At 41.4% G+C, this 25,328-nt stretch overlaps 1 protein-coding gene across 5 annotated transcripts in view; it reads right to left on the bottom strand.

Moving 5' to 3' along the window:
• The window catches only part of PTPRG (protein tyrosine phosphatase receptor type G), a 703,069-nt gene that overhangs the window by 26,333 nt on the left and 651,408 nt on the right, over positions 1 to 25,328 (bottom strand). For all 5 annotated transcript variants that reach the window (XM_059161377.1, XM_059161376.1, XM_059161378.1 and 2 more), the window contains 8 exons: positions 19,072 to 19,163; positions 12,001 to 12,097; positions 7,147 to 7,229; positions 6,826 to 6,960; positions 5,746 to 5,880; positions 3,659 to 3,831; positions 1,997 to 2,132; positions 1,111 to 1,257 (listed from right to left, as the gene is read on the bottom strand). In XM_059161377.1, the coding sequence (XP_059017360.1) occupies positions 1,111 to 1,257; positions 1,997 to 2,132; positions 3,659 to 3,831; positions 5,746 to 5,880; positions 6,826 to 6,960; positions 7,147 to 7,229; positions 12,001 to 12,097; positions 19,072 to 19,163 (998 nt within the window). The remainder of the gene's footprint in view (positions 1 to 1,110; positions 1,258 to 1,996; positions 2,133 to 3,658; positions 3,832 to 5,745; positions 5,881 to 6,825; positions 6,961 to 7,146; positions 7,230 to 12,000; positions 12,098 to 19,071; positions 19,164 to 25,328) is intronic.

Here is a 25,328-nt window from a genome sequence, read left to right as displayed (position 1 = left end):
CTTGTTTTTCCCCTTCTACTTAAATTCTAAAGTGGTTAGTTCCTACCGAAGAACCAAGTACTTGGTCTTCAATGGAATGAAGAGATTTCTTTTAAAAAATTCATCAAAATATGTGGAAATAAATATTGCAGAAATAGAACTTAAGAAATATTGGTCCTTAATTTTTTTTTAGGAATTAATTTTAAACATTTAAAATGGGATATAATGTCATTAATTACCTCAAATGGTTTTTCGAATAGTTAGGATGTTACAAAAGGAGAGCTAGAAATTTAAGATGCTATGAAATGAAAAATAGATTAAGTTCGCTCATTAATTTCCGTGGCAGTATCACTGATTCAAATGATGGTTTCAGAATCTATGGAAAGTTTTACATAAAAAGTACGACTGCAGAGATTCACTCCATTTTTTCCACCTTGATACAGAATGAGAAATTACATCTGGAATAATGCCAAAAAAATTTAAAAGACTATGAGAGACTAATAAATAAGAAAGTACTTAGTAATTTCAGGGACAGTGTTGGAAGGTTAGAATAAAGGACTGAGCTCCTAATTAATGTCCTTATAGTATTGTTTTTTTGTGTGTTTGTTTTAACTTTTCCCTCGGTTACTTCCATATAAACCTCAACTGCCTTTAAACTTCTCCATGCCCTTATCCAAGTGAAAGAAGAATCCTTTGGGGAAAGTTAACCTCTCTTGGGTATTCCTTGGTAACTTCTTTTCAGTTTCTAAACTATCTGATAGTCTTTCAAATAGATTATTTGTTGACATACTGTCCTAAAAATAAAACCTTCTTAAGGGTAAGATAAATTAGTTCAGAAAAAATACAGCGACTCGCTTTCGGACTAGAGTGACCGACTCCAACTATGAGGTCACTGTGGCAGGGGGCTGCTGCTGTTTATGTTCAGATGAAACGCCAAGTGGCTCAGAAGGGAATACCGCACTGCGTCATCTGCTTGGATCCCAACCGTTCACCCGCAGGTGGAAACATTATTCTCTTCCTGCTACATTTGAAGAATACCAACGGTAATGCCTTTCAGTCTACACATTCATGCCAAAAAGCTATGACCCTCCCCAAACTCAAGCCATTTCTTTACTTCTTTCAGAACGCTACCTTGAATTGTTTCTCCAGCCGTGTCTTTCCTCCTACTCCCGGTATGAGGATGCTGTTAACATAGCTGTGCAGCTGATTCGAAGATACTTCGGTCTCCTTTCCTAGAATGGCTTCCAACAAGGCATCATGGATGAAAATGTACTGCTCCTAAAAGGGACAGAATGAGGAGAGTTGGTCAGGGGTAGCCACCTCTATCCAAGTCATGAAACCGACCTCACATCAACTCTGCTCCCAGGGACTGCCCCGTGAACTCCTTCAGGCATTTACAGCTAGGCGCCTTGCTCCAATACTTCCCCGGTTTATCCCTCATAACTTATTTTTGGGTCAAGACTCTGTTTTTCCATACCATGCCCAATGCAGCAGCAAGCCATGGAGAAATGAGTGTCACGAAGGCCTTTAGAACCATTCTACTTTTCAGGCCGGACAACATGTTTAATTCCCCATCACATCGAACACAGCACTAGATACAGCTGTGTCTGCCTTTTTCTTTTTTTTAAGATTTTATTTATTGGCCAGAGAGAGATCACAAGCAGACAGAGAGGCAGGCAGAGAGAGAGGGGGAGGGAGAAGCAGGCTCCCTGTTGAGCAGAGAGCCCGATGCGGGGCCCGATCTCAGGACCCCAAGATCATGACCTGAGCTGAAGGCAGAGGCTTAACCCACTGAGCCACCCAGTGTTGGTGTAGTGACTGAGAAATCACACAGAAGATCCTCACAGAAAGGGATAAACAGGGAGTCAAAGAATAGTATCATGGTCTGCATAGCTTCTGCTACAAACCTGTGCATTCTTTCAGACCCTACCAGAATGAATCTTCTCCTCAGAACCATGCCACTTTGCTTTAAAGCACATGCTAGAATCTCTCGAGAGCCCCTGCAGCCGCTCCTCACCTCAGTCTGGACGAGGTAGTTACGCTGTGTCCTGATATGCTTCAGGAATCCCAGGACGTTAACTGTGCTTTTGTCTTTGATCTGCTGCAGCATGCTGTCTATTACGATATAGGTGCCTGTCCTGCCCACACCAGCGCTGGAAGAAGAAAGGAAGACACTCAGCGGCTACCTTTTGCTCTACCGTGTCATGCATTAACTGCAGACTGAAAAAATTACTGTCTAAGCATCAAATGAGCTTAGAAATAACCTTGTTTAGATAACCTAGTAGAGAGTTGACAGATTATTCACAGTGGACAGCATCCAACAACTTCATGAGGACATTTCCCACGAGTCTTGATGCGGGGCAGAGACAGTCTTTTATAAAGACCACAGAAGCTGCAGTGAAATGATGCACGTTTATTTGCTTTCTCAGCCTTGCTCGCTGCTCAAACCAAGGATGTAAATCGGTGATGCAAGGGATGGAAAGCAGCCCTTCCTGGCAGAGCTATCCCCCCACCAGAACCCTGTCTGCTGAGGACCCAGGTAAGGAGTTTGTGTTCCTGACGCCCAAGCTTGTGCCTGGTTCTGGAGCACCCATTATCCTCTCAATAAGTGCCCTTTCTGCACACCTTCCTAGTCTGTTCAGTACTAGAAAGTTCCCATCTAAAGGGTGCCGCCTTCCTTTAGTCAGCCCGGTATGGAATCAGAACGGCATGCCTGCAAACTCTGGCTTCTTTTATCCATAGTTCCTCATTGTTAAAGAAACACCACCACTCAGGAAGATGGGAGTTCCACCGTACTGATTAACGGGCTGCTTTTGTCAGAGTCCCCCAGCAGGCTCCCCGCCTCCCACGACCACCCCATTGATACCCCAGCTCTTCGACACTTCCATGTCTTTTTTAGCGACTCCTCAATGGGTCAGCAAAAAAAAAATGTACTTTTCATGAGGCTTTAAAGAGGAGATGAGTTCCAACATATGCCAAGGACTTGCTTTGTGATCGCATGTTACGAACAGCAGCCCAGAAGAAATGCTCAGAAAACGCCATGCCTCTCTGCAACATAGCTCACAGAAGAGGCAGCATCTATTTGAATACCAAAGTTAAAAAAAAAAAAGAATTCCAAGAATGCAATCACAAATGAAAGATAATAAAAGTATTTTTAAACTACCTACTAAAGTTGTTTTAAACTACCTACTAAAGCCTTCTCGGTGCTTTCAAAAAGGTCTTTTTTAGAGCATGTATCAACTAAAAAATTAAAAATCTTTTCACTCCTACAATACCTTTTATTATTTAGAGGAAACCTACAGAGAAGCTGCTTACAAAATCTCAAACTCCCTAGTGTAGGAAGCCCTGAACTTGTGTTTAAGGTCAGATTTCTATGTAATAGGAGCAGCTGCAAGATTCCCTATAAACAATGGGGATTTTATTAATAATGGAGGTTATAAAAACTGGAAATGCATTCTCTAAGAGCAGATTTTGTTTTGGCCCCAGAAGTAGCAGGTGACTTCCGGATATTTTGAGAATACAGGGATTTTACAGACCCTAACAGGCTGTGCCGGTCCCAGTTTACAGAGGAAGACTCCTGTTTCTAAAAACACAGGGCCCCAATGGCCCCCATCTTCCCACCCTGCGCACTTCAGATGTTGAAACCCAGGCGCAAGAAGGAGAAAGGTGTTGGCCCCACCTGCAGTGCACCAACACAGGGCCCATTTCTGGTGTCCGGGCGGCCGAGGATCTCCTCACAAAGGTCAGGACGGGGAGTGCATACTCAGGAACTCCCATGTCAGGCCACTGAGTGTAGTGATACTGAATCACGACCCGTTCATTCTGACGACCCTTAGGATTTCCCTTCTGACCCTAGGAGAAAGGTGAAAAGAGAGGTCTGTAAGCAGACAGGTGGCATTCTGGATTAAAAAAATAATAATGATGAAAGGATGTAGGAAACAGGACATTGCATTTCATGTGCCCTAAGTACTGTTCCTAGCTAGGTACTTTCTCCTCGGCAGCTGTCTTGGGCCAGGAACGGAGATGCTACCTAGCTGGGTGTGAAGTAGCACACATCTCCTGGGAGAGAAAATGGGGGAAGACTACACCAGGAAGGAACACTGAATACCAGTTTTCTGGATGTGGAACCATCTGCAGCATCTGTAATTTGCTTACACAGCCTCCATGTTAACTTCCTGCCATGACTCCCGTCCTTTCTCTGCGGTCTGGCTTGGACCATCAGGGTTCTGAGTGCTGGCTGCTGCTGTATGTCCTCCGGAAAGTGATTCTCAGTCTCCAGCGTCAATAATAAATTTACCTTTCGCTTTCATAAATGAATTTTTCAGAGCCGTTTTCCTTTAAGTGGCTGAACTTTTTACATTTTAACTACTTTGGATGAAAAATTTCCCCAAACAGGTAACTTGCTGCTGTAGGTTTTTCTTACAGCCAATAACTGGATAAATGCCTGAAAATTTCCAATTTTTTTTTGAAGACTCAAGGTCATTAATCGGCCAGAGCATGTAAGGTCTTTGGCCCTGGGCTACAGAAGCCCGATGGCTTTGATTTCTGAAATCTTGTTAACCCTCATTTTCCTATCTTTCTCTTTCTCCTTTTTCCTCTTGCACAAAACACCCAAGGTTCCTATTTGACTTCTGTCCTCTGACCTGAGTGGTTTTAAAATAAGGGGGCAATGTTTAAATACCTGAAGGGTTTCCATGAGTAATGGGCTTTGGAAATGTAAGCTGGTTACTGGTTGGTTAGTTGAAGCCAGCTAACAGCTCTATTAGAACACAGATAAATATAGTGCTACTTGACTTTTATATACTTCTGCCATTCTAGGAAAAAAAAAAAACTAAACATAGAAAAAAGGCTGTTAACCTTGGATCACAGATGGATTTTGGAGCCAATGAAATTATATATAAAAATTTGAATAAATGTGAATTCTTCTGGGGCAGGGGGCTGTAGTTTGAGCACATTCTCAAAGATAGCCAAGACTTAAAAAAAAAATCACACCCATTGCTACAAATACGTGCCATTCCTAAGTCTTTCTACAGCAATTACTTTACATTTTCTTAATAAACATCCATCTAGAGTTCCTAGTAATGGGGTCATTGTCCATGAACCTTGATGGAACAGCAGACTTTGAACAAAAGAAATTGAGATAACTTGAAAGCAGCATTTTCCACACAGTGTGGAACTTGGATGTTAACAGTTATATTGGGAAGGGTTATGCTGAGTTGCCTTAGGAAATACTAGGCAAAAAAAAGTTAAAGAGGTTTCTTAACTAGTGCTCTGGCCACTTGTGTGCATTGTATGTATTTCTAAAGAGGAATGCATAGTATGTAGCATTCATTTTCCATATTTATTAAATAGCACCGTCTCCTTTTTGCAAACATCTTGCAGGGTAAGCATTCCTTGGAACACAGTTTGGGAAAATAATGCTTGAAAACTCTCAGAAGGTTGCTACTGAAAAGCTAAATCCACAAACAGATGCTGCTCTAGTTGCTGGTCACTGAGACCTAGAAGTTCATTTTTTTTTTTTTTTTTAAATGAAGCTCTCAAGAGGAGATTAAAGAATTTAATCAGGCCAGTTAAATTCTATTATGTGCTCTGCCAGTATCTTTCACAGCATACATTGATGTCAATCAAAGGAGTTGTGAAAAAATGTTTTTTAAAAATACTTTTTTAAAGCCAAGTTGGTTCTGCGAATTGGCCTTGGTTGTACAGTAATTTTCATACAAGTTTCAAGAGCGATGCCCTGGCAGCCCACCCATATTCCTTCAATACCTTTTTCACTTTTGTATTTCTGACTGAAAAACGACGAACAGTGTAGCAGGCATGTACTTTTGTGCTCTTCAGTGTGACAATAATGTTTCCATACTCCTCACTATTCTCTGTTGGCCAATACTGATCACATTTTCGCTGCAAAAAGGAAAAAGTTGTCAGTTCCAACTGCAATTGATGCCCCATTTGTTCTGTTGGTAATGTGATCTCCAGTGTCTTGAAAACAGGTAATATCACCGTGTAGTTGACCCGAAAAAGGAACATATGGGTCCAATGCCTTAGAGGTAGACATACCTCTGAAGAGTTTAACCTTGGGACAACTTTGGGTAAGATAATTTGTGAAATGGGTCTCATATATTCATGAACATCTTTTAACAGTCAGTGTACTTTAAAGAGGGCCTCAGAAAGAAACCTGTGCTTGGCCTATAAGAAATACAGCTGGCTATGTTAGGATGCTGGGCTGCCTTCCAAGTTGCAAAAGAGTCTTGTAACAGTGAAAATCTTCATTTTACCAACTGGGTTACCAAAGGTGAAATGGGGTCTCCACAGTCAAGGTGAAGAAGTAACAATCCTGAGTAACAGAATTTGAGGCTTAGCCTTTATTCCAGCCTAAATCAGCACCATGTAAACTCTTAATCTACTAACTCTAAAATATTAACTGTCTTATAAAAAGGTCTCTTAATGATGGTCAAGGTGTTTCAACAGGGTTTCCCCTCACGCTCCTCCAAACTCTCAGTAGTTCTCCCACTGTACTATGTTTCTTCCAACTTCCCTCCTCCCTCATTGTTCACAGCTCACCTCACATACTAGCTCCTTTATGAAATCTCAGTTCTAGAGGATGTATCCATCTTCTATAGCATCCCCATTCTAACACTCTCTTCATCCCTCCTGCCATGTTTAGTACCCTCTTGTAAGCATTCAGCTCTTTCTCACCAGACCACAAGCAAGTTAGGGGCAAGAGAAGATGCTTTTCATCTCCTTAACTCTTTATACCTGGTCAAGTTCCTGCCCTACAGCAAGGGCTCCATAAGGAGGTTTTGAATGAAGGCACATGATTAAGACATTAAACCAAGAGGCTCTTACCCTTCCTTTTTCCACAAGGTTTGTAATCATGATAATGATTCCAGTGTTTTGTTCCCAAATCATCCTCCAGAAATCTTCAAATGTAGACTTTAAAGGTCCCTGGGTGGCGATATAGGCTTTCGCTTTGTTGTAACCCTTCAAAGATGACACAACACAAAGTAAGATGAAAGCAGTATCACAGACCAGTTAATAATTCAATGCCTTCCATATTGAATAGGCTGTGGTTTTAGGAAAAGCTCTGTGCAGTATTAAAACACATTCAACAGTCTCTGTGGCACTCTTCAATTATGAGAAACAGGTTATAAAACATTTCTGACTTACATCGACATAGTTTGCATTAATGTAGTCGCTGTGCTTAGAGTCTTTTCCTGGTAAAGGTCTTAACTTCACCCTACTGTGATCATCTATAGAGGATAAAAAAAAAAAAAAAAAAAAAAAAGCAAAAACAACATGTGTAATTCACAAACTACCAGCATTCTAAAGCAGAAAACAAGGCAAATAGGCAATGTGGCATCTCTTAGAGCACCCCAAGAAAACTTTTGGCAGAGAAATAGCTAAAAATTTAAAGATATAGCATTGAAACCCATCTTAAAAGCACAGGGCATTTCTCCATCATGTTCTGACCTGTGAGTACCCAAGAAATGCAAACCGGGGGCCGGGGTGGGGGTGTGCCTGGGTGGCTCAGTCGTTAATTGTCTGCCTTCTGCTCCGGTCATGATCCCAGAGTCTTGGGATCCAGCCTCACATCGGGCTCCCTGCTCGGCAGGAAGCCTGCTTCTCCCTCTCCCACTCCCCCTGCTCATGTTCCCTCTCTTGCTGTGTCTGTCTCTATCAAATAAATAAGTAAAATCTTTAAAAAAAAATAAATAAATAAAAAAGAAAGGCAAACCAAAGTCCTTGTTAGTTCAGGTAAAATGACTTCAAGTTTCAACCCTCCAAAGTATCCTTGTCCTGGATTTTAGAACCAAGGTCTTTGATTACTCATGGCCATGTCCCTTTTCCTTTAACATGTATGTGCAAAAGTGATTGTGATATTAAGTCCAAAACAAAATCTATTTGTTGAGCATCTATTTTCAGGAGACTCATTTGCTAAAAATCTAGTTAGATTCCCCCTACCCCAATAGAACCTAAGTAACTGAGGAAACCAGGGCTGTCCTGAGAGTAATCTCATTGCAGCAATCTGGTCAATGATCAGAATTTAAGATTCCCTTAACCTCAGCTTATGAACATAAAAGTGGGGAGTGGGATATGCGCCTCTTGTTGCCCAGTAAAGTGAGCTTGAATTTTTAGGAGAGCAAATAAAATAAGAAGTCAAGGCCATGATTTCATTTTCTCTAGCTAGGAACAGGATGGGCAAAAGTAAATTAACATTTCTGGTTATAATTATAAAAGTTCAGTTCAAGAAGAAGTCCAATAAGTGGTTTAGCCTAGACATTAATAACCTCAGACTATTTATTGGGCACTTTTTGAAAGCCCTCTTCATTCTTGTGACTGTGAATTGCATTTGTTTTTCTGACAAACGCTCAGACGACACTTGCCATGCAGAAGGGCTGCCTACCAGAAATAGACTCCAAATGACAATCTACCCCCCAAGTTATCTGAATACAAACCACTGTGCCTTAGCTCAGTAGCATGATATTGCATATTATTTTTCAGACTGACAAATAAGAATACATATTCTTCAAGTTGCAAGATTCATATTTAATCTAAAAGAGAACAAGCTCTCTAAATAGGTCAATACAGGAGGTGGTACGGTATCATCCACATATACTTGGAAAGGTGTAATGGCTCTGAGAGAAGCCTTTTCACACATTTTGTTTCTTGCACAGTAAGTCGTTTCATGACACTTCCATCCTGGCTTCTGCTATACTAAGCCCTTAATATAGGAGTAGACCAAGATGACAGGTGATGTGCCCAGGATCTGACCAGGCATCATGAACACCAGAGTCCAACTTTCTGAACTTGGGAAAAGAAAACTGCATCTAATCTGAATTTGTGAAAGTAAAACCATAAATGAACTGGTGAGAGTACAACCATATCAAACCACAGATGGTACACTTTCCAGGCAATACCAACCTTGGGTGTATCACACAGACACTGCTTTGATTTCCTCCCTCTATTTTGCCACATGCTTATCAGAAGTAAGGACTGCCATGGTAGAAAGAATGGTATGTGTGGATATACTCAAGGCACACATGTGTATGTATCCCTGCCTGAAATACATGGTTAGAAATGAGGTATATAGATGGACAAATCATAATCTCAGCAAGCTAAGCCTTGACTAGGTTGGCCAACAAATACAGTCAGATTCCATCCATTCAAAGGCTGGAAAGAAAAGCAAGGTTTGACTCTTTCTTGTTCTCTGTTACCTCCTCATTCTCTCACATAAGTGGAACGATTACTCTTATTCCAAAATGACTTGTGGTTCTTTTAAGACTTTACGTAGAGTAAGAACTAAAACTCTATTAGTAGATGACATTATCTTATACATAAAAATTCCAAGGAATCCACAAAAAATCACTACTAGAATAAATGAGTTCAGCCAAGGTTGTAGGATATGTGATTAATGTTAAACAACAGCAACTGTATTTCTATACACAATGAAAGATCTCAAAATTAAGTAAACAATTCCATTGACCATAGTGTCAAAAAGAATACTTAAATTCAATAAAAGAAGTATAACACAATGCAAACTATAAAACATCATTGAAAGAAATAAAAGATGACCTCAATAAATGGAAAGACATCACATCTTCATGGATGGAAGACAGTACTGTAAAAATTAATCCACAGATTCAATGCAATGCCTATCAAAATCCCAGCTACATCTTTTGCAGTAATAGAAAAGTTGATCCTAAAACTGATACGGAAACACAAAGGACCAGAATAAACAAAACAATCTTGAAAAAGAAGAACAAACTTGGAGCAGTCACAGTTTTCAAGTTCAAAATATACTACAAAGCTATAGTCTGTGATCAAGACGAAGTGGTACTGGCCTAAGGATAGACATGTAGATCAGTGGAAGAGAACTAAGAGTCTAGAAATAAACTCTTACATTTATAGACAGCTGATTTTCAATAAGGGCACTAAGACAATTCAGTGGGGGGAGAGAAGAGTCTTTTCTACAAATAGTGCTAGGACAACTGGCTATAAACAGCAAAAGAATAAACTTGGACCCTACCTCATATACATAAGAGTTATTTGGATAAAAGACCTAAATGTAAGAGCTAAAACCATAAAACTCAGACAAAAACTAATGTGAAATCTTCATGATTTTGGACTAGGAAGTGGTTTCTTGGATATAACACCAAAAGCACAGGCAACAAAAGAAAAATTAAGTTTCACCCAAATTAAAATAATTTGTGCTTCTAAGGACACTATCAAGAAAGTGAGAAGACAATGCACAGAATGGAAGAAAATATTTGCCAACTATTTATCTATATAGGGGATTCATATCCAGAATGTATACAGAACTCTTACAACTCAGCAACAAAAAGACAAAGGGCAAAGGATTTGAATAGATATTTCCCCAAAGATGATCTATGAACAGCCAATAAATACATGAAAAGATACTCAACATTACTAATCATTAGGGAAATGCAAATTAAAATGACAGTGAGATACCACTTCACACCCGTTAGTATAGTTATTTTGTGTATCCATAGATATAGGTGTATAGATTTATCTATAGATACAGATATGTAAAAGCAACAAGTGTTGATGAGAATATGGACACTGGGACTCTCATATTGCTGGGGGCAATGTAAAATGGTACAGCCACTTTAGAAAACAGTATGGCAGATCTTCAAAATGTTAAACATAGAGTTACCATATGACCTAGCTATTCTACTCCTAAGTACATATCCAAGAGAATTGAAAATACATGTCTGCACAAATGTTCATAGCAGCATTATTCATAATAGCCAAAAAGTAGAAACAACCCAAATGTCCATCAAATGAATGAATAGACACAATGTGGCATATCCACATTGTGGAGTATTTTTCAGCCATAAAAAGGAACAAAGTACCAATCTAAGCGACAACACGGATGAATTCTGAAAACATCCCACTAACTGGAACAGACCCAGACAAAAAGGCCACATATTCTATGATTCCATTTATATGAAATGTCCAGAATTGGCAAATACATAGAAATAGAAAGTAGGTAAGTGGCTTCTAGGGGTTAGGGAAAAGGAGGTATTGGGAACAGCTACTAATGGGTATGGGGTTTCTTGTTGGGGTGCTGAAAATGTTCTAAAATTAGATAGTCGTGATGGTCATACAACTGTGAATATACTAAAAATCACTGAAATTCAGTTTATATTTAAATCCCCATATAAATATAAATTAACTTGAAATGGGTGAATTTCATATGGTATGTGATTTTTTAACTCAGTAAAGCATTATAAAAAGCTTTATCTATAGTAGTGTTCAAATTTAAATAGTTCAATTTAATGCACTATAAAATCCTATGGAATGTGTTCCTTACCACAGTGTTTGTTAACCATAAACACGTGTGCTCCTGCCTTTAGTGTCAAGGCATCTAATATCACCCAGTGACCCAAACCCCCAATGTCTATGGGAAGTAGTATGGTAGCCATAGAAGTAGCCTGTTTCCTAGGGTATTCCCTTAAGGACCTATAAGAAGAATGCTTATCTATTTGCATCCCTAACCACAAAATATGGCAGGAAGGATGAAATGCATGGGCCCCAAGGACTGGTGGTTCCATCCCTTAAGGTATAGACCACTGAAGGCATTGTACCTGGTCTCAGAAATTCAGCTTATTGATTCCATTTTCAGCAGTCCTTACTTTATTTGAAAACTTGGCTCTCCCCACCTAAAAACAATGTCTAGAGAGCCACAGGACATTCAGACTTTGGTTCCCAACATCTGGTATGAAATCACTTCATGAGAGAACCATAAAGCTCAGAATGTTTCTTTCAATCACCTCATTCTTAAGCGGAGATCCGACAGCTTAATGAAAGACTCAGGGGGCTGTAAATGTCCCCACTTCTTCCTATCCCCTGTTGAAGAAGATGGGCTAATGAGAGGTTAGCTGTCGAGTATACATCATTCTTGGCATTCCTGATTCTGATTGCTTGGCTTTCGGCTTATCCCCAGCATGAAGATTTAATTTCCTCACAGTTGAAGATAGTTTAAAGTTTATTACTTACATGCTAAAATGTTGATGTATCTGTTTTTGTGCTTGTTATCTGGATGATTGGAATGTTCTGCAGTGATGTTCATATCAGCCGTACAGCGCTGGACTTCCTGGTGAAAAAAAAAAATCAAGATTTCAAAGATTTTAGACACACTTTTGGTGTCTCACAAGAATGTAGGAAAAAAGGAACTACAGATCCAAAAACATGAATTTTCCCTAGCTGCGGCCACTATTACTTCCCCACACTCAACTTCAGAAATAACTGACAAATTCTTAACAAATGTATAAAAGATGTGAAGAAGATAAAAGGATTTCCTTTTTTACTAATTCATCAATCATCTACTTCATTCCAGATTGTGACCTAGGCATGGGAATTACTAAACATCCTATCTCTCTTTGACTATGTCATAGCCTGATGAGGTAGGAAAACCTGCCACAAGATAATGCCAGTCCAATGTGATTAATAGAAAGGAGGCCTCAAGAAACGATGGTGGGAGCACAGAGGAAGGCTTCAGGCAGATCATTCCTGAGTCTTCAAGGATGAACAAGAATTTTCCAGGCAGCGGTAGAATCTCCACCAGCATTTGCAGTATGAGTGTAGACCATATACCTCCTTTTATAGCTATCAGAGCACAAATGGACTACCCTCCGTCCTGAAGTGATGCTACTGTATTAGCCCAGTGACCTGTCCTGTGTGGCTCAAATATATACAGATTTGGTGAGTTACTTGTGCACTCCTGTTTCATTTAAATTCTCCTTCTTTAGTTGGCAACTCTTCAGCTGACCTTTGGCACGACTGTAAACATCACCCATTAGCGTAATACAAGGTTGCTGTGAAGTCAAATTTTTCCACAGTGTCTTGTTCAAACCCAAGTATCGGCATTAACCGATAAGAGAAGTCATCAGCAGAACACAGCTGCTACGAAGAGCAGGAGCAAGCGACAGACTACACATAACAGATTTAACAGAGTCTAGGTGCATGCAGATTTTTATTTCCCTCTCCACAAAGGAGATGCACAGCAAGTGTGGATGTCTTTACATCAGGCATAATGAAAACAAGGAACTGGCGGTCTTTTATATTCACAAAGCACTTCCCAGTGAGGGGTCTCTCTCTTCTCTCCACGGAGAAATGAACTCCCTGTCATCAAATAATCTAAAGTCTAAAAACAAAGGGTCACCACCCATGCAAAGAGAACACACTCATGAACTCCTGATTCTTGGAAGCAGTATGATCAATTTTTCAGAGTTGCAGACCTTCCCAGTTGTTCACTTAAAAAAAAAAAAAAAAAGTTCACAGGTATTAATTCAACACAACTCTTGGGGAAAATGTTTCACAACAATTCTTACTCTTTCGTTACGTTTCCTAAATGTGATAATCTCTGCTCTTTTCTCTTCTAAAATGGTTTATGACCTATGGTTTCACAAATGTTGGTTATAAAGGGGCCTCAGGCTGCCTTTGGTTCTTTTTTTGTCTAGAATGAGATAAAGGGTAGACAGAAAGTGAGGAGTCTGATACCTTGACCTCTCCAAAACATAAACAATGCTACCTCTACTCAAAGTACTTGGAGGGTACTGGCCTTTTAGAATCGCCTTGAATGCCTGAGGCATACTCTTTTCAGTAGTTTCAGGGGGCAGAGAACTTTTGAAAATAGATTTGTTTTCTGGAAGACTTTGATTCAATCTATACATAAATTCCCGAAATTGATGACATCCTTTTGTTTCTGGATTTTGAAGGTCAGGCTTTTGGCATGGGCTGGGTTGCTAAAGCATCTTGTGTTAAGAGATGATAGCTTTTCGTCCTCTGGTTTGAGATTCACTTGGTTTATTGATTTTTTTTCCCCATTGTCTGGATCTGACCACCCTAGCTATGGACTGAGCTCAGGCCTTTATTCTAATATAATGCAATTGACCAGGACTGCTCGGGAGCAGCTGTCTGCACTGTTTAGGGCAGTCATTCAATATAGCCAATCAGACTCTTCGTTATCTAAGACCCTGGGTCTGATCCGTGGCCTCTATTTCACTTTTCCAATTATGTGAATGACAGAAAACAAAGAATAGTCATAAATAATGTTAAATCTGATTTTATGAGAACCCGAGGGGTTTGCCTATGGCCTCCTGATTTTGTCTTGTGGATAATAATGTCATCTGTAATTCCTTGCAGAACTGTTTGGCTCATTTAGATGCTGATAATATCATCTGATCCTGGAGTGGCTTTTCTCCATCAGAAACTGGCATTTCAAAGTTAATGTGATTTTAATAGGTGTTAAAACCCTCTGAAGTGACACCGACTGATGGAGTGTGGATAGCAAAGTTACCTAGTTGGCAGTCTGACCAACAGTTCAAGATTTAAGCTTCTTTGTATTTTACTGTCCATATGACAGAGTTGGAGTTCTCAAAATGAGTATCAACAGGCAAAAAACCACACACACACACACACACACACACACACGCCAAACGAAAACAAGAGGTGTAAAAATAAAGTAAAACTTGAACGAAAACACCGCAAGTTGATAGAATCACAATTCCTGGGACAGCAAGTGGGGGAAATCGCCTGCTGCCTGGGGTCAATGAGGTGAGAAGCTATGGAAAAGGCCCCTGGAGACCTACTGTCCTACCCTTGTGTGGCTCGATGTGCAATCATGATGGAACAAAACACACCTGGAAACCTTTCAGGTTACTCAGTTTCCCCAAGGATGTTGAGAAGAACATACTCTGGGGACCAGGTGACCGACCACGTGTTAGACTGAGTATTGACAACATTCTCAGTGTGTGCTACTGAAGGTGATCTCTTTAGGTGATGACCATGGCCTGCTGTTTGCCTTGTGACTGACACAGAGCTGGCCTTGCTGGGTACCGGGGACAGGCCATCTTCCTGCTTCTCCTCAGGCTACGAACTGCGGCCACACCTCACGTCTTCAAATGCTGCTGCTTTGACTCCAGAAACCTCTGGATGGAACTTGATTCCTTAGCCAGGCTTTCAAGGTCCATCCTACCTTCCGTCAGCTCCTTTCCCACTCCCAGACAGTTTTACCTCCACGCTCTCTGAAAAGACCGTAGGATTTCCTGCAGCGGGTCTATAAAATACAATTATTTTTTGCACACTATTTGTAGGAATTTTGGCTCTCTCTCTTCACTTTTCATAGAAACCTCAACTATGGTTTTCTTCAGGCTAAGGGTTTAAAAATTTTAAGACATTTCAGACCCTAACTGGCATCTTGTTACAGAGACTAGAGTCCCTTTCTGCCATCTTGCAGGCTGCAGTCTTATGCAGCACAACCCATGCCCCCCCTTCTGGCAACATCCTATTATGTGTCACCAGCAACTTGGAACACTGGATCTTACATAATGTGATTGGGACCACTGATCCCTCGAGCGCATGGGCTCAGGTGGACAAAGCTTTGTTCTCCTGATTTAATATGAACAACTGGCCCAAATTTAGCTCAGCTAGAGTTAATTATAAGCCAGGCGATTCCCCCAAAGGATCTCGTCAAGGGGTACTGGACCTCTGGCCTCGTCTCTGCCCTCAGCCTTCCAACTTGTGATGCTCCTGACTGCCGCCTGTTAATTCTGTCGACCCACACGGCCTCGGAGCTCTCTCCTTTCGAAAGATAGTGCTAGCACTGTTTGGAAACTCCTGCACGAGGGCTGTGGAGGCCAGGGAAGAGTGAGGTTCGAGTCAGCCCAGGTAGCCAAGGGAACAGTCATCGAACGCCATCCCGAGACAAGGATTGATGTTATTTCCAGTGACTGCAAAATCTGCTAGAGGTATAATGTTGCCAGCTCTTAACAGTCTCCAACATTTATCTGACAAGGACAGAACACTTGCTGCCTCACCTCTAGACAAAGACTCAAAATTACCAGTGAATCGTTTTTCTCATTCTCCTCCAAGCATCAAAGTTCTGAAAATAGGACAGCTATTCACCATTTTTTTTTTTTCTACTTCCATCCAAGATTTTAAAACAAGATGGGGGCAAATAGAAATTCTTCTTCTTTGACCTCCTCCGGAACTTTCTATCCATATTTAGCGTGTACTTTGCTTCGCCCACTCTGGTCTCCACCCTGACCCAACTGAAGTCCTCGAGGGCAAGGTCTCAAATTCAACTCTGTACTTTGTATTATGTCCACAGAATAGCAGGTATTTGGTGACTGTCAGTTGAATTGCCTTTCTCTCCTCTTAATGGCCACACATCGATTGTTAAACAGTATTTTTAAGTTTAAGGTGAAGTGATTAACTTTGCCTAACTTGAGGCCTGTATGCAGATGTTGTGTAAGATTTTTGTAAGTCAGATTCTCAACTCTCTGGAAGGCTCTAGGCTGTAAAGATCATGTAATGGGCTCCCAATATTTTTAGTGGGGTGGGGAGGCTCCTTATTTTTTTTCCTTATTTCCTCTCCTGCCCTCCCCCTCTCCCCACCTCTGGCTTGTCAGCTGCATGATCAGTTTTAGACAATCACTGGTCATCTCAGGTTTTTCCCTCTTCCTGTATCCGGGTCACTACAGGACACTACTTTAATGAGAGTCTGAGGGCCTTGAGGTCACACATGGGGGCTTGAGTCTGAGAGCCTGGGCTTAACACCTAACTTCTGCCATTTTAAAACTGAGCCACCCAAAGCCTCAGTTTTCCCACGGAGGAAGTTTCCTCCTCTGTAAAACGGGCACCATAGAACAGGACCCTGTTCTGAGGTAGTTCTGAGGAACAAATGAAACAATCCACGTGCAGGGCTGAGGAAATGCTGGCCACCATTCTTCCACTTAAACAGATCTGGAAATCTGGGATTGACTTCACTACTCTCCTGCTATAATGAATGTTCTGTTTTTCTACTTTTTTAAGATTTTCAATTATTTTTAAGTGATCTCTATACCCATTGTGGGACTCAAACCTACAACCCCCAAGATCAAAAGTCACACACTCCACCGACTGAGCGCCCAGGTCCCTCAGTTTTGTTTTTATTTCAGTCACACAAAAATCTCTTTTCCTGAGCTCTTTTTATAGCCTATTACTATCTCGTTTATAAAAGAGCCTTCATAATTTCTTAAATAGCCTGCTACCCATTGTCCTTTTCAGTAGAGCTGCCAAAAACAGATACCACTACTGTCATCAAATATTTCAAAATCTCCCTCAAAGAGAAGAGGCCAGTCTATTAAGGACTCGTTCTGTCTCATGCCTCCCTTTATGTTGCTGCCTTATTGCTCTTTTCAGAAGAAAGGATAGTCTTCCATTCCAAATAGCGCTGATTTTCCACCTTCAGACCAGGAGGAACTGTCAGATGACAACAGCGGCAGCACAAGGCCTGCCTTGTCCCAGCCCTCCCGTGCCGCTCCCTTCACCAACCGCTAATAAGACTTCAGCTATAAAGTTCAATATAGGAGACAAAAGCTCCTAGCCACAGTGTTTTTTTTTTTTTTTTTTTAAGGATAGAAATAGGGTGCAGATGCCCAGAATTTGTTAACAGGCTTGGTTTAGATGCAGCAAAGCCCATTTTAAGTCAGATTGAGTTTATAGAGGTATAGCTGATTATTTTGAATAATTAAATGGTGTCAAAACCAGCTGTGATGAATAGCACTGGGGTCTCAAATCATAAATAATTGAGAAACTGGAGTTGCATTTGGTCATCCTGATCAAATTCTGTTCTCCAGAGGATAAATGTTTGTCCTGAATACCATCAACATTGTTAAATGCCTCAATATTCTTGCTCAGTCATCCAGCCAACAGTCAATTGAACTAAATCACTTCAACAGCACACACATTTGCTGTCCTCATGAATACAAAATGTTTGACTTTAAACCATGTTCTCTGTACTTGAATAGGCACCTTTTTGGTAAGCATCTAACAGCCACATTAAATACTTGACATGCTTGTGTCTGTCCCATGATGCACAGGACTTTGGCAAACACATCAGCGGGTCCCTTTTGCTCTCCCACCTTTGGCTTCGGTTTTGCTCAGGGAAACAAACAAAAAACCAAGGGAAAGGCTTCCTTTAAAACCGGCTGTCAATACAATTGCCTTTATGATGGCCTCCGGGGACTCCAAATTTGCAGAGACAGAGGCTTGCGGTCCCGTGTTCATTTCTCCTTGTGCCGCCTTTCCATGACATCACTTAATCCCCGAAACCCGGTTTGTGAAAAGAGGTGGGCAGTTTAGCAACATCCCCGTCATGTCATTTCCATTTTAAAGGATCCATTTTAAAGGAAGACTGAACGAGAGAAAGGAACCGACTCACCCGCAAAGCTAGAAGACAGCTGAGCTGCCATGAAAACTTGGCCTCCTCGGCAGAACTCTTGCTGCCAGAGATGTGCCTTAGTTAAGCGCCTCAGTGAAGAAAAGGGCAGTCTGTTTAATAGCTCCTCATTGACACCCTGTCACTGCTGAACTGGCACGGAACCCGGAGCTGGCAGGGCCGTGCGTGCCACGCTCTACCTTGTTTCCTGCACGACAGTTCTTAAAATCGCAGGGCTGTGTTCGCCCACGTCTTCCCTCTACGGATTAATAGCCGCCAAGCCCGCCACCATCCACCTCTGCAGGGGCTGAACAGGTCACCCGGCACCCTCAAAGACGGGCATCATTCACGTTCCCCCAACTTCGGGATGTCAGGGACATGGGCTCCATTTTTAAAAGCGAGGAAGCCGGGCCATCGGGGAGGCGGCGACGGGTCCGGGGGGTAAGGAAGCACACTGCTCCTAGGGAGCCAGCTCCCCGTTCCTCAGACAGCAAACGTGCTGCCTCCTCCATACCTCATGCAGCCCAGGGAGACGAGGCCTACCCTTGCCATGAGGGCTGCTGTCCCAGGGAGGGTTACCAGGAAGACAAAACTTGGGGACTTGCCTCATTTCTCCCACTAAGTCTGTTCTTTTCTGGAAGCGCACGTGTAGGACCTGGGCAACCAACTCCTTCCTGCCTCGTCTTTTTGGGGTAAAAGAATGCCTGTCAGAAGGAGAAGTATGAAGAAAAAAAGAAAAAACCATCTCCCAACTTTTTCTGGTATTGTTTTTGTTATGCCCGAGTGGATTCATTTCAAGTTTATAAAAATCTTTATAGAATAAAAGTCAGGTTTCTAGAAAACTACTTTTCAGTTTTGAAACATACCTCAAAATCCTCGGAGAACCCATGCTGGTTATTAGAATAGAGCTCACCAATGTGTTTAACAAACTGTTTGACAGGAATGGCTTCCATGTCATCTGTGGGGATAAAATGATATTCAGAGTCACACAGAATAAACTTCGATAGAACACGTAACACCGATAAGGGATTATTAGAGACAAACATTTGATTTGTGTGAGGAGTAGACAGAATTGCATCACCCGAAGCAGATGTCCTCAAGAAGTCTCAGAATGTATTTTACTTTTCCGTCTTACTAGGATTTGGAATGCCTAGAAGCTAGGTAAAGTACATTCTTTTTTTTTTTTTTTTTAAATATTCAAGGCAATTTACATCGTTAAATTACCACATCATACTCTTAACTGAAAGTCTGAACTTCCTAAGGGTACCTATTTGTCAAGAAATTTTATCAGAGCCTAAGATTTTTATTTTTAAATTGCTCTTCAGTGGGGTCCAGCTTGAACTTGGAGCGATGAAGTTCCATTTCCGGTCTCTGAAGTCGCAGCAATCTTTATACACAATTACAGAGAGATGCCATTGTACCAGCTGGCTTCGGGTACAATGCCATCTATGTTTAAGTGTTCAAAATTTTAGTTCAAGACAGCTGTGTCTACGCGATGCCAAATAATCATTTTGACTGAATTAACTGGATTTTTTGGGTGTTGACAGACTAGGTATAGATTCAGGAAGACTCCCCATTCCAATTTCTTGTGTTGTCACTTCAAGAGGACATTTGCAGTTCATGAGCGCAAAGTATCCATCTTGAGCGCATTTTCCCCGGATCTGACCCGATATTGGAGGACTGGCCACAAAACTGCCACACCCCACTAACCGGAGCTCCCCAACCTTCTTCCCTCCACCCTCCCCCGCAAATATTTCTTTTAAAATACTCCGCTGAATTTGAGATAAACAACAGACATGACATTTACTTTATTCAGAGTGAAAGATCTTTGGCAAATGCACAAACATCTAAACTGCCACAGATGCTTTTCTTAGCAAAGGGTATGAAGATCTGTATGTGTAAATGAGGTCCTACTTTGGCAAGAATGTTATAGATCCAGGCCTGACAATCTGATTTCTCTTCATCTGGTGACAGCTAACATTGACTATGTCATTCCTTCTCTACTTTCTTTCGAGAGAGCAAAGCTCTAGGGTGGCTTTTTGCATCTATTGACATTTTCAAACTTGAATCATTCTTAAGCGGAAAATAGCATCTCTTATACTTTGTTTAAGGAAGGTGACTTATATGTTCATAATCCAAACTGCTTAGCGCAAAAATGTTACTTATCAAATAGATGGTGCTCCATAAGCACCCATTCTTTCCGTGTGACCAATTAAAGACCTAATCATTTTAATAGGCCACCTTATGAAAAAAAATTGCCAAGTTATTTACAAATATTTCAGGATTGGAGAGGTTCATGAATATGCAATCATTTTGCACGCCCAAGAATTCTATAGCTCCCATAATGATGTAACCAGCATTAACAAAGCGAGCGGAGCCAAAACGTTTCCCCAGAATATTGAGCAGAATGCACAGTTCAAGAAAAATTTCCGAAATTATCTGATCAACTTCGCCTAAAATGTTTAGAAGTAAGCAAATGCTACAGTACGGATCAAGTGGCAAAGAAACGATCTGAGGTTGAGAGAAGGATTAATATGTACAAAATTGGAGTCCTGAAAAGATTTAACCCAAAGAAACCCCTCTTTGGACAACAGGCAAACTGAGTGAGAGAGATGGGACACAACCTAGCCCTGCGATCACTTAAGCATATAGACGGTGGCGTTTCCTCCCAACACATTTAGAACCAAAGATGACACTGTTTCCGAGGGGGACATTGTTACAGCGCAATAGGCCAAGAGCAGCATTTATCCCATGATTAACTTAGAAATTGTAAATTCCAATAAATTTATGGTGCACACGACTCTAGTTCCGAATAAGCAAACACCTATCAGCTTCAGAGGTACTTTGCTCTGCAAAGTCAAAAACACGGCATTTTAAAAGTCAAAGCCCACCTCTGGTCACTAAAAATTGTTTTCAGAGTAACAACGTATTTTTTCCTGCCAAGCACTCAAGTCTAATATCCAAGGTAATGCCATCCATGTCCAGAAATCTGTCTGCCTGCTCTTCTCCTGGCTAGATGCAGGAAAAACCCAGCAGAGCTCAGCACGATAATCATGGAAATACATGACTCACTAGTCTCTCCAATTAGCTTCTTTACCCAAGGAAGTCTAACCACACCCCTCTGGGTTTCCAGGCACCATAGTAACATCTTAAAACTACCAGACAGACACACACACGTGTGCACATGCGAGCACACACACACATGCATGCGGTACTGACCACCACAGGCTACCCAGTTAACGCACAGACTTTCAATCAAGATAAATGAAGCTGAAGGGTCACACATCTTTTTTTTCAATATTAAGATGAATATAAGGCTATGACTAATAAGAAGTCCTCATAGTTATACTCTTACATAGTTCTATTAAATTACTCACAAAATGAGCCATTTAATTATAAAATTACCGTAACTAGCAGACGGCCAAGCAATTAGGACAGTGTTGTGGACCTGATCTCAGTTTTTGTCTGGAAAGACCCTGTGGTGTTAGGGGACATCCATCTGAAAGATGCTATCATCTTTCTATCATACAGAGACTATTAGCAGCCACTAACCATGGGCCAGGCACTTTCTATGCCCTTTAGATGGATTAGCGTGTACTCCAATCCTCCCAATAACCCTGGGGGATAAGTACTATTTCCTTACTCATCTCACAGTTGAGAAAATAAGCTCAGAAACATTAACTGAAATCTGGACTATGGCGGAAGCTGGCCACCCAAGGTCAAGGGAGAATGGCTGTGGTCTGGGTCAGAGTGAATGGGAAACCACCAGATGAGGCATTTACTGAGCACCCAGGACTCAGCCAGATTGTAGGGAGGTGGTCTCTGCCCCAGGGCACATTTGTGTTGGAGAAGCGATGGACATCAGCAGGAGTGAGCAAGAATCACCCGGTGCAGATTCCACCGGTCACGAAAAGGATGGATCGGAGGACTCAGGTGAGAACAAACGTTACCAACGTAGTGGTGATGGAGGAAAAAAATAGGAGCTTGCATCAGAGGAAGAGGTTTTCACTAACTACAGGTTGGATGGGAGAAGGTGAGGATATATAATGAAATGGTCTCAGGAGAGACTCAGTAGAATGAGAATCACCTGTGCTAAAGGCTTTCCCTACATTTAGCGTCACCAGAACTAGGCGTAAGGGACACTGTTCTCCTCACGTTACACACAAGGAATTGGAAGCAACATGTCCAAAGTGACCAAAAACTCAGCAAGCAGAGCTGGCATCTGACTCCTGGTGTACTGAACATGAAGCTTGTGCCCCTCCACACTGGGACACCCAATTTGTCTTCATTCTCCAAGCACAACTTCCAGGAAGAACAAGGAATGAAATGGAGGATCTCGGTTAACTAAACAGAGTGTCTTGGATAAAACATTCCTGTGTCCTTTTGTGCCAATATTTTTAGTTACAGAATTTTCAGATATCAAAGAATTGAATTAGGCACAAATCAGAGTCCTGCTGCTATCCTTAAATCACCCCAGTATAAGATGTTTGGGTAAGTCCATTGAGAATCAGCACCTTTCAGAGTGAAATTGTTATCTGACATTTTTAGTTACACTTTCTCCAAGATTTCAGCCTTTGGTGGTTAGAATTAAACCTCACCTATAAGAGGCCTTTTATTTTAGTCAACCATCCTTATGTACCACTTCTGATGGAGTCTGAAATCAGTCTTTGGTTTGTACGCACCACAAGAGGCGCATTCACAGAGGGTGACCATCTACTGAGAAGCACCAATGGTGACAGATTCCATGACGGTAAAAAAGAGCTCAAGATGATGAACGTTAAATAAAGCACTGTACAAAATAAAGAATGATGCACTGAAAATAGAGAAATAGAAAACACTGAATAGAACATAGAAATACAATACAAGAAATATAATAGAAAACAGAGAAAAGTGTTTCCCGAATCTGGCTACGTCCCCATTGTACTTGCAATCTGGAGCCAGGTAGAGGGAAATCCCCCCTATATTGGTCTAGGGTTCTAACCTCCTTGCACATGCACATGCTCACTTTGCTTTCTCTTCCTTTTCAGGAATAACAGATAAACAGAAAGGGCAAAAATTCACTTTATTGGGTTTTTTGGGGGCTGTTAGAAAGAAACAACAACAACAACAACAAATAAACTCAGCAGCTGAGGCTGTTCTTGAACATCAATCCCAGGGAGGTGCCGCCGAGGGCTCAGCCCGTTGTAGAGCTCCGTGGCCGCGTCTTCAGCCCGTCACTCAGTAAGGCTGTCTACGTGTCATTCCCCCCACTCCCTAGCTGTCATTTTTGTTATCAATGGTGGAAAGAACCCTCTGTGCCGGGCACCTAGGGGCAATGGTGTACGTGGAGAAGCCAGAGCCAGACGGCCTGGTGGTGTGACTTCACCTCTCTGTAATTACCTTTCCTCATCTGTAAAATGGGAATAATAACGACTTTTCACAGAGAGTTACAAAGAGTCAACAGATGACCAAAGTACTTTTAAGAGTGCTTAGCATTTTGTAAATGCTTGATAACTAGGATTTATTGTTGGGTGCTAATTGCTTTACCCGTGTGGCCCTATGATTTGGGGCTGTGATTACCCATTTTATAGATGGGGAAACTGGCTAAAAGAGATCCAAGAGCTTGGCCAAGGTCCACTGTCTTTATCAGGTGGTGGGGCCGGGCTGACTCCAAAGCCTTGTGTCTTCTACCTTATTTGACCTCTCTCTAGAGCTTAATTTAAATATATGTGGTTAGAGAGGGCAGAAAACCATAATAAATCTTAAAAAAAAAAAAAAAGCATTATTTATTTATTTGAGAGAGAGAGAGCGAGAGAGAGAGAGCGCGCACCGAGGGAAGGGGAGAAGCAGACTCTGCATTGAGCAGAGAGGCCTAATGTGGGGTTCGATCACAGGACCCTAAGATCATGACTTGAGCTGAAGACACTTAGCCAACTGAGCCACACAGGTGCCCTCAATCACGGTTTTTAAAGAAACTTCCTGACTTAAAAGGAATGAAATGATACACTTTGGCTTTAACTGTAAGTTTCAGTCAACCTGGAAAATTCACACTGGTATTCTGATCACATTGATGATGCCAGGTAAAATGAAGTGTTAAAGTGTTTACCCTCCTGCCAAGATGCTTAATGCTGGGAATGACTGGCTTCATATCTGTTTAAGATAATACCCATACCAGCAAGTGCGGGTACATATATAATTACCATTACCATTCCAGAGGGCCTTCCATCACCCACCCACTCTGCCACCCAGCTCTGTGAAGTTCCTTTAACCCACAGTAGTTCCTGCAACCCTATGCCAATTCTGTCTCTCAGCAGAGGGATCCTTTAACTCTCAACACAGTCCCTGGGTCAAGTCCCTCCTGCTCAGACCTTACCCCCTGCACCCCCACATCCCACAACTGGGCTCTTTACCACCCCTCTAGTGGACAGACCTGGATTTCAGGAACTCAGTCCCTTCTTGCCTGCCTGCTCAGCTCCCAGAGGCTAAGTTCAGGCCTCTTTCTGCATTTGGTAATACCTCTGTGTCCACTTAGGAAGATAAAGCAAACATAAAATTAAAGAACATTATTGGGATTTTAGTTTCCACGTTAGGGCATGACAAGCAGAGTTTTGTCTAAATCAGACTCTCTGGATGCAGGGAGTGTTGTGGAGATTGGAACATTTTATTTCCTGCCATAAATAGAAATCTCTTTTCATTTATGACACAATGAAGTCAATAAAGAAAAGGTTTCATTATAGTCAAAAGACCAATGAATCTCCTTTGGAGATAATCTCTGTATAAATAAAATATGCCAACAAGGTTGGTTTAATCCCAAGGGTTTTAAACTGCATGTTTAAAACGCCTTTATATGCTGGCCTCCTGCTGAAGCCAGTGACCTTCAAATTATTAAGATGTATTTTAACTGCTGGAAAGGCATGAATCATTTCTGGATTTCCAAGCTACTGGTTAGCAGCAACATTTTGTTTTGTAATGCTTTTATTAGCAAGCTAGATCCTCTGATTTCCACAAAAAAAGCATTTCTAAGGACATCTGCATCTGACAATATGCACATTTGGAAAAACCCATACAACATACTCATTAATCAGGTTAATTGCATGAGCTAAGTTTTGATTTTAAAAAACTGTAATATAGTGAAAGTCTGAAA

Source organism: Mustela lutreola, chromosome 2 (assembly GCF_030435805.1).
Source record: "Mustela lutreola isolate mMusLut2 chromosome 2, mMusLut2.pri, whole genome shotgun sequence".
In the NCBI taxonomy this organism is placed as follows: domain Eukaryota; kingdom Metazoa; phylum Chordata; class Mammalia; order Carnivora; family Mustelidae; genus Mustela; species Mustela lutreola.
Note: the sequence above shows the minus strand (reverse complement) of the source record. Positions and strands in the feature narration are given on the sequence as shown.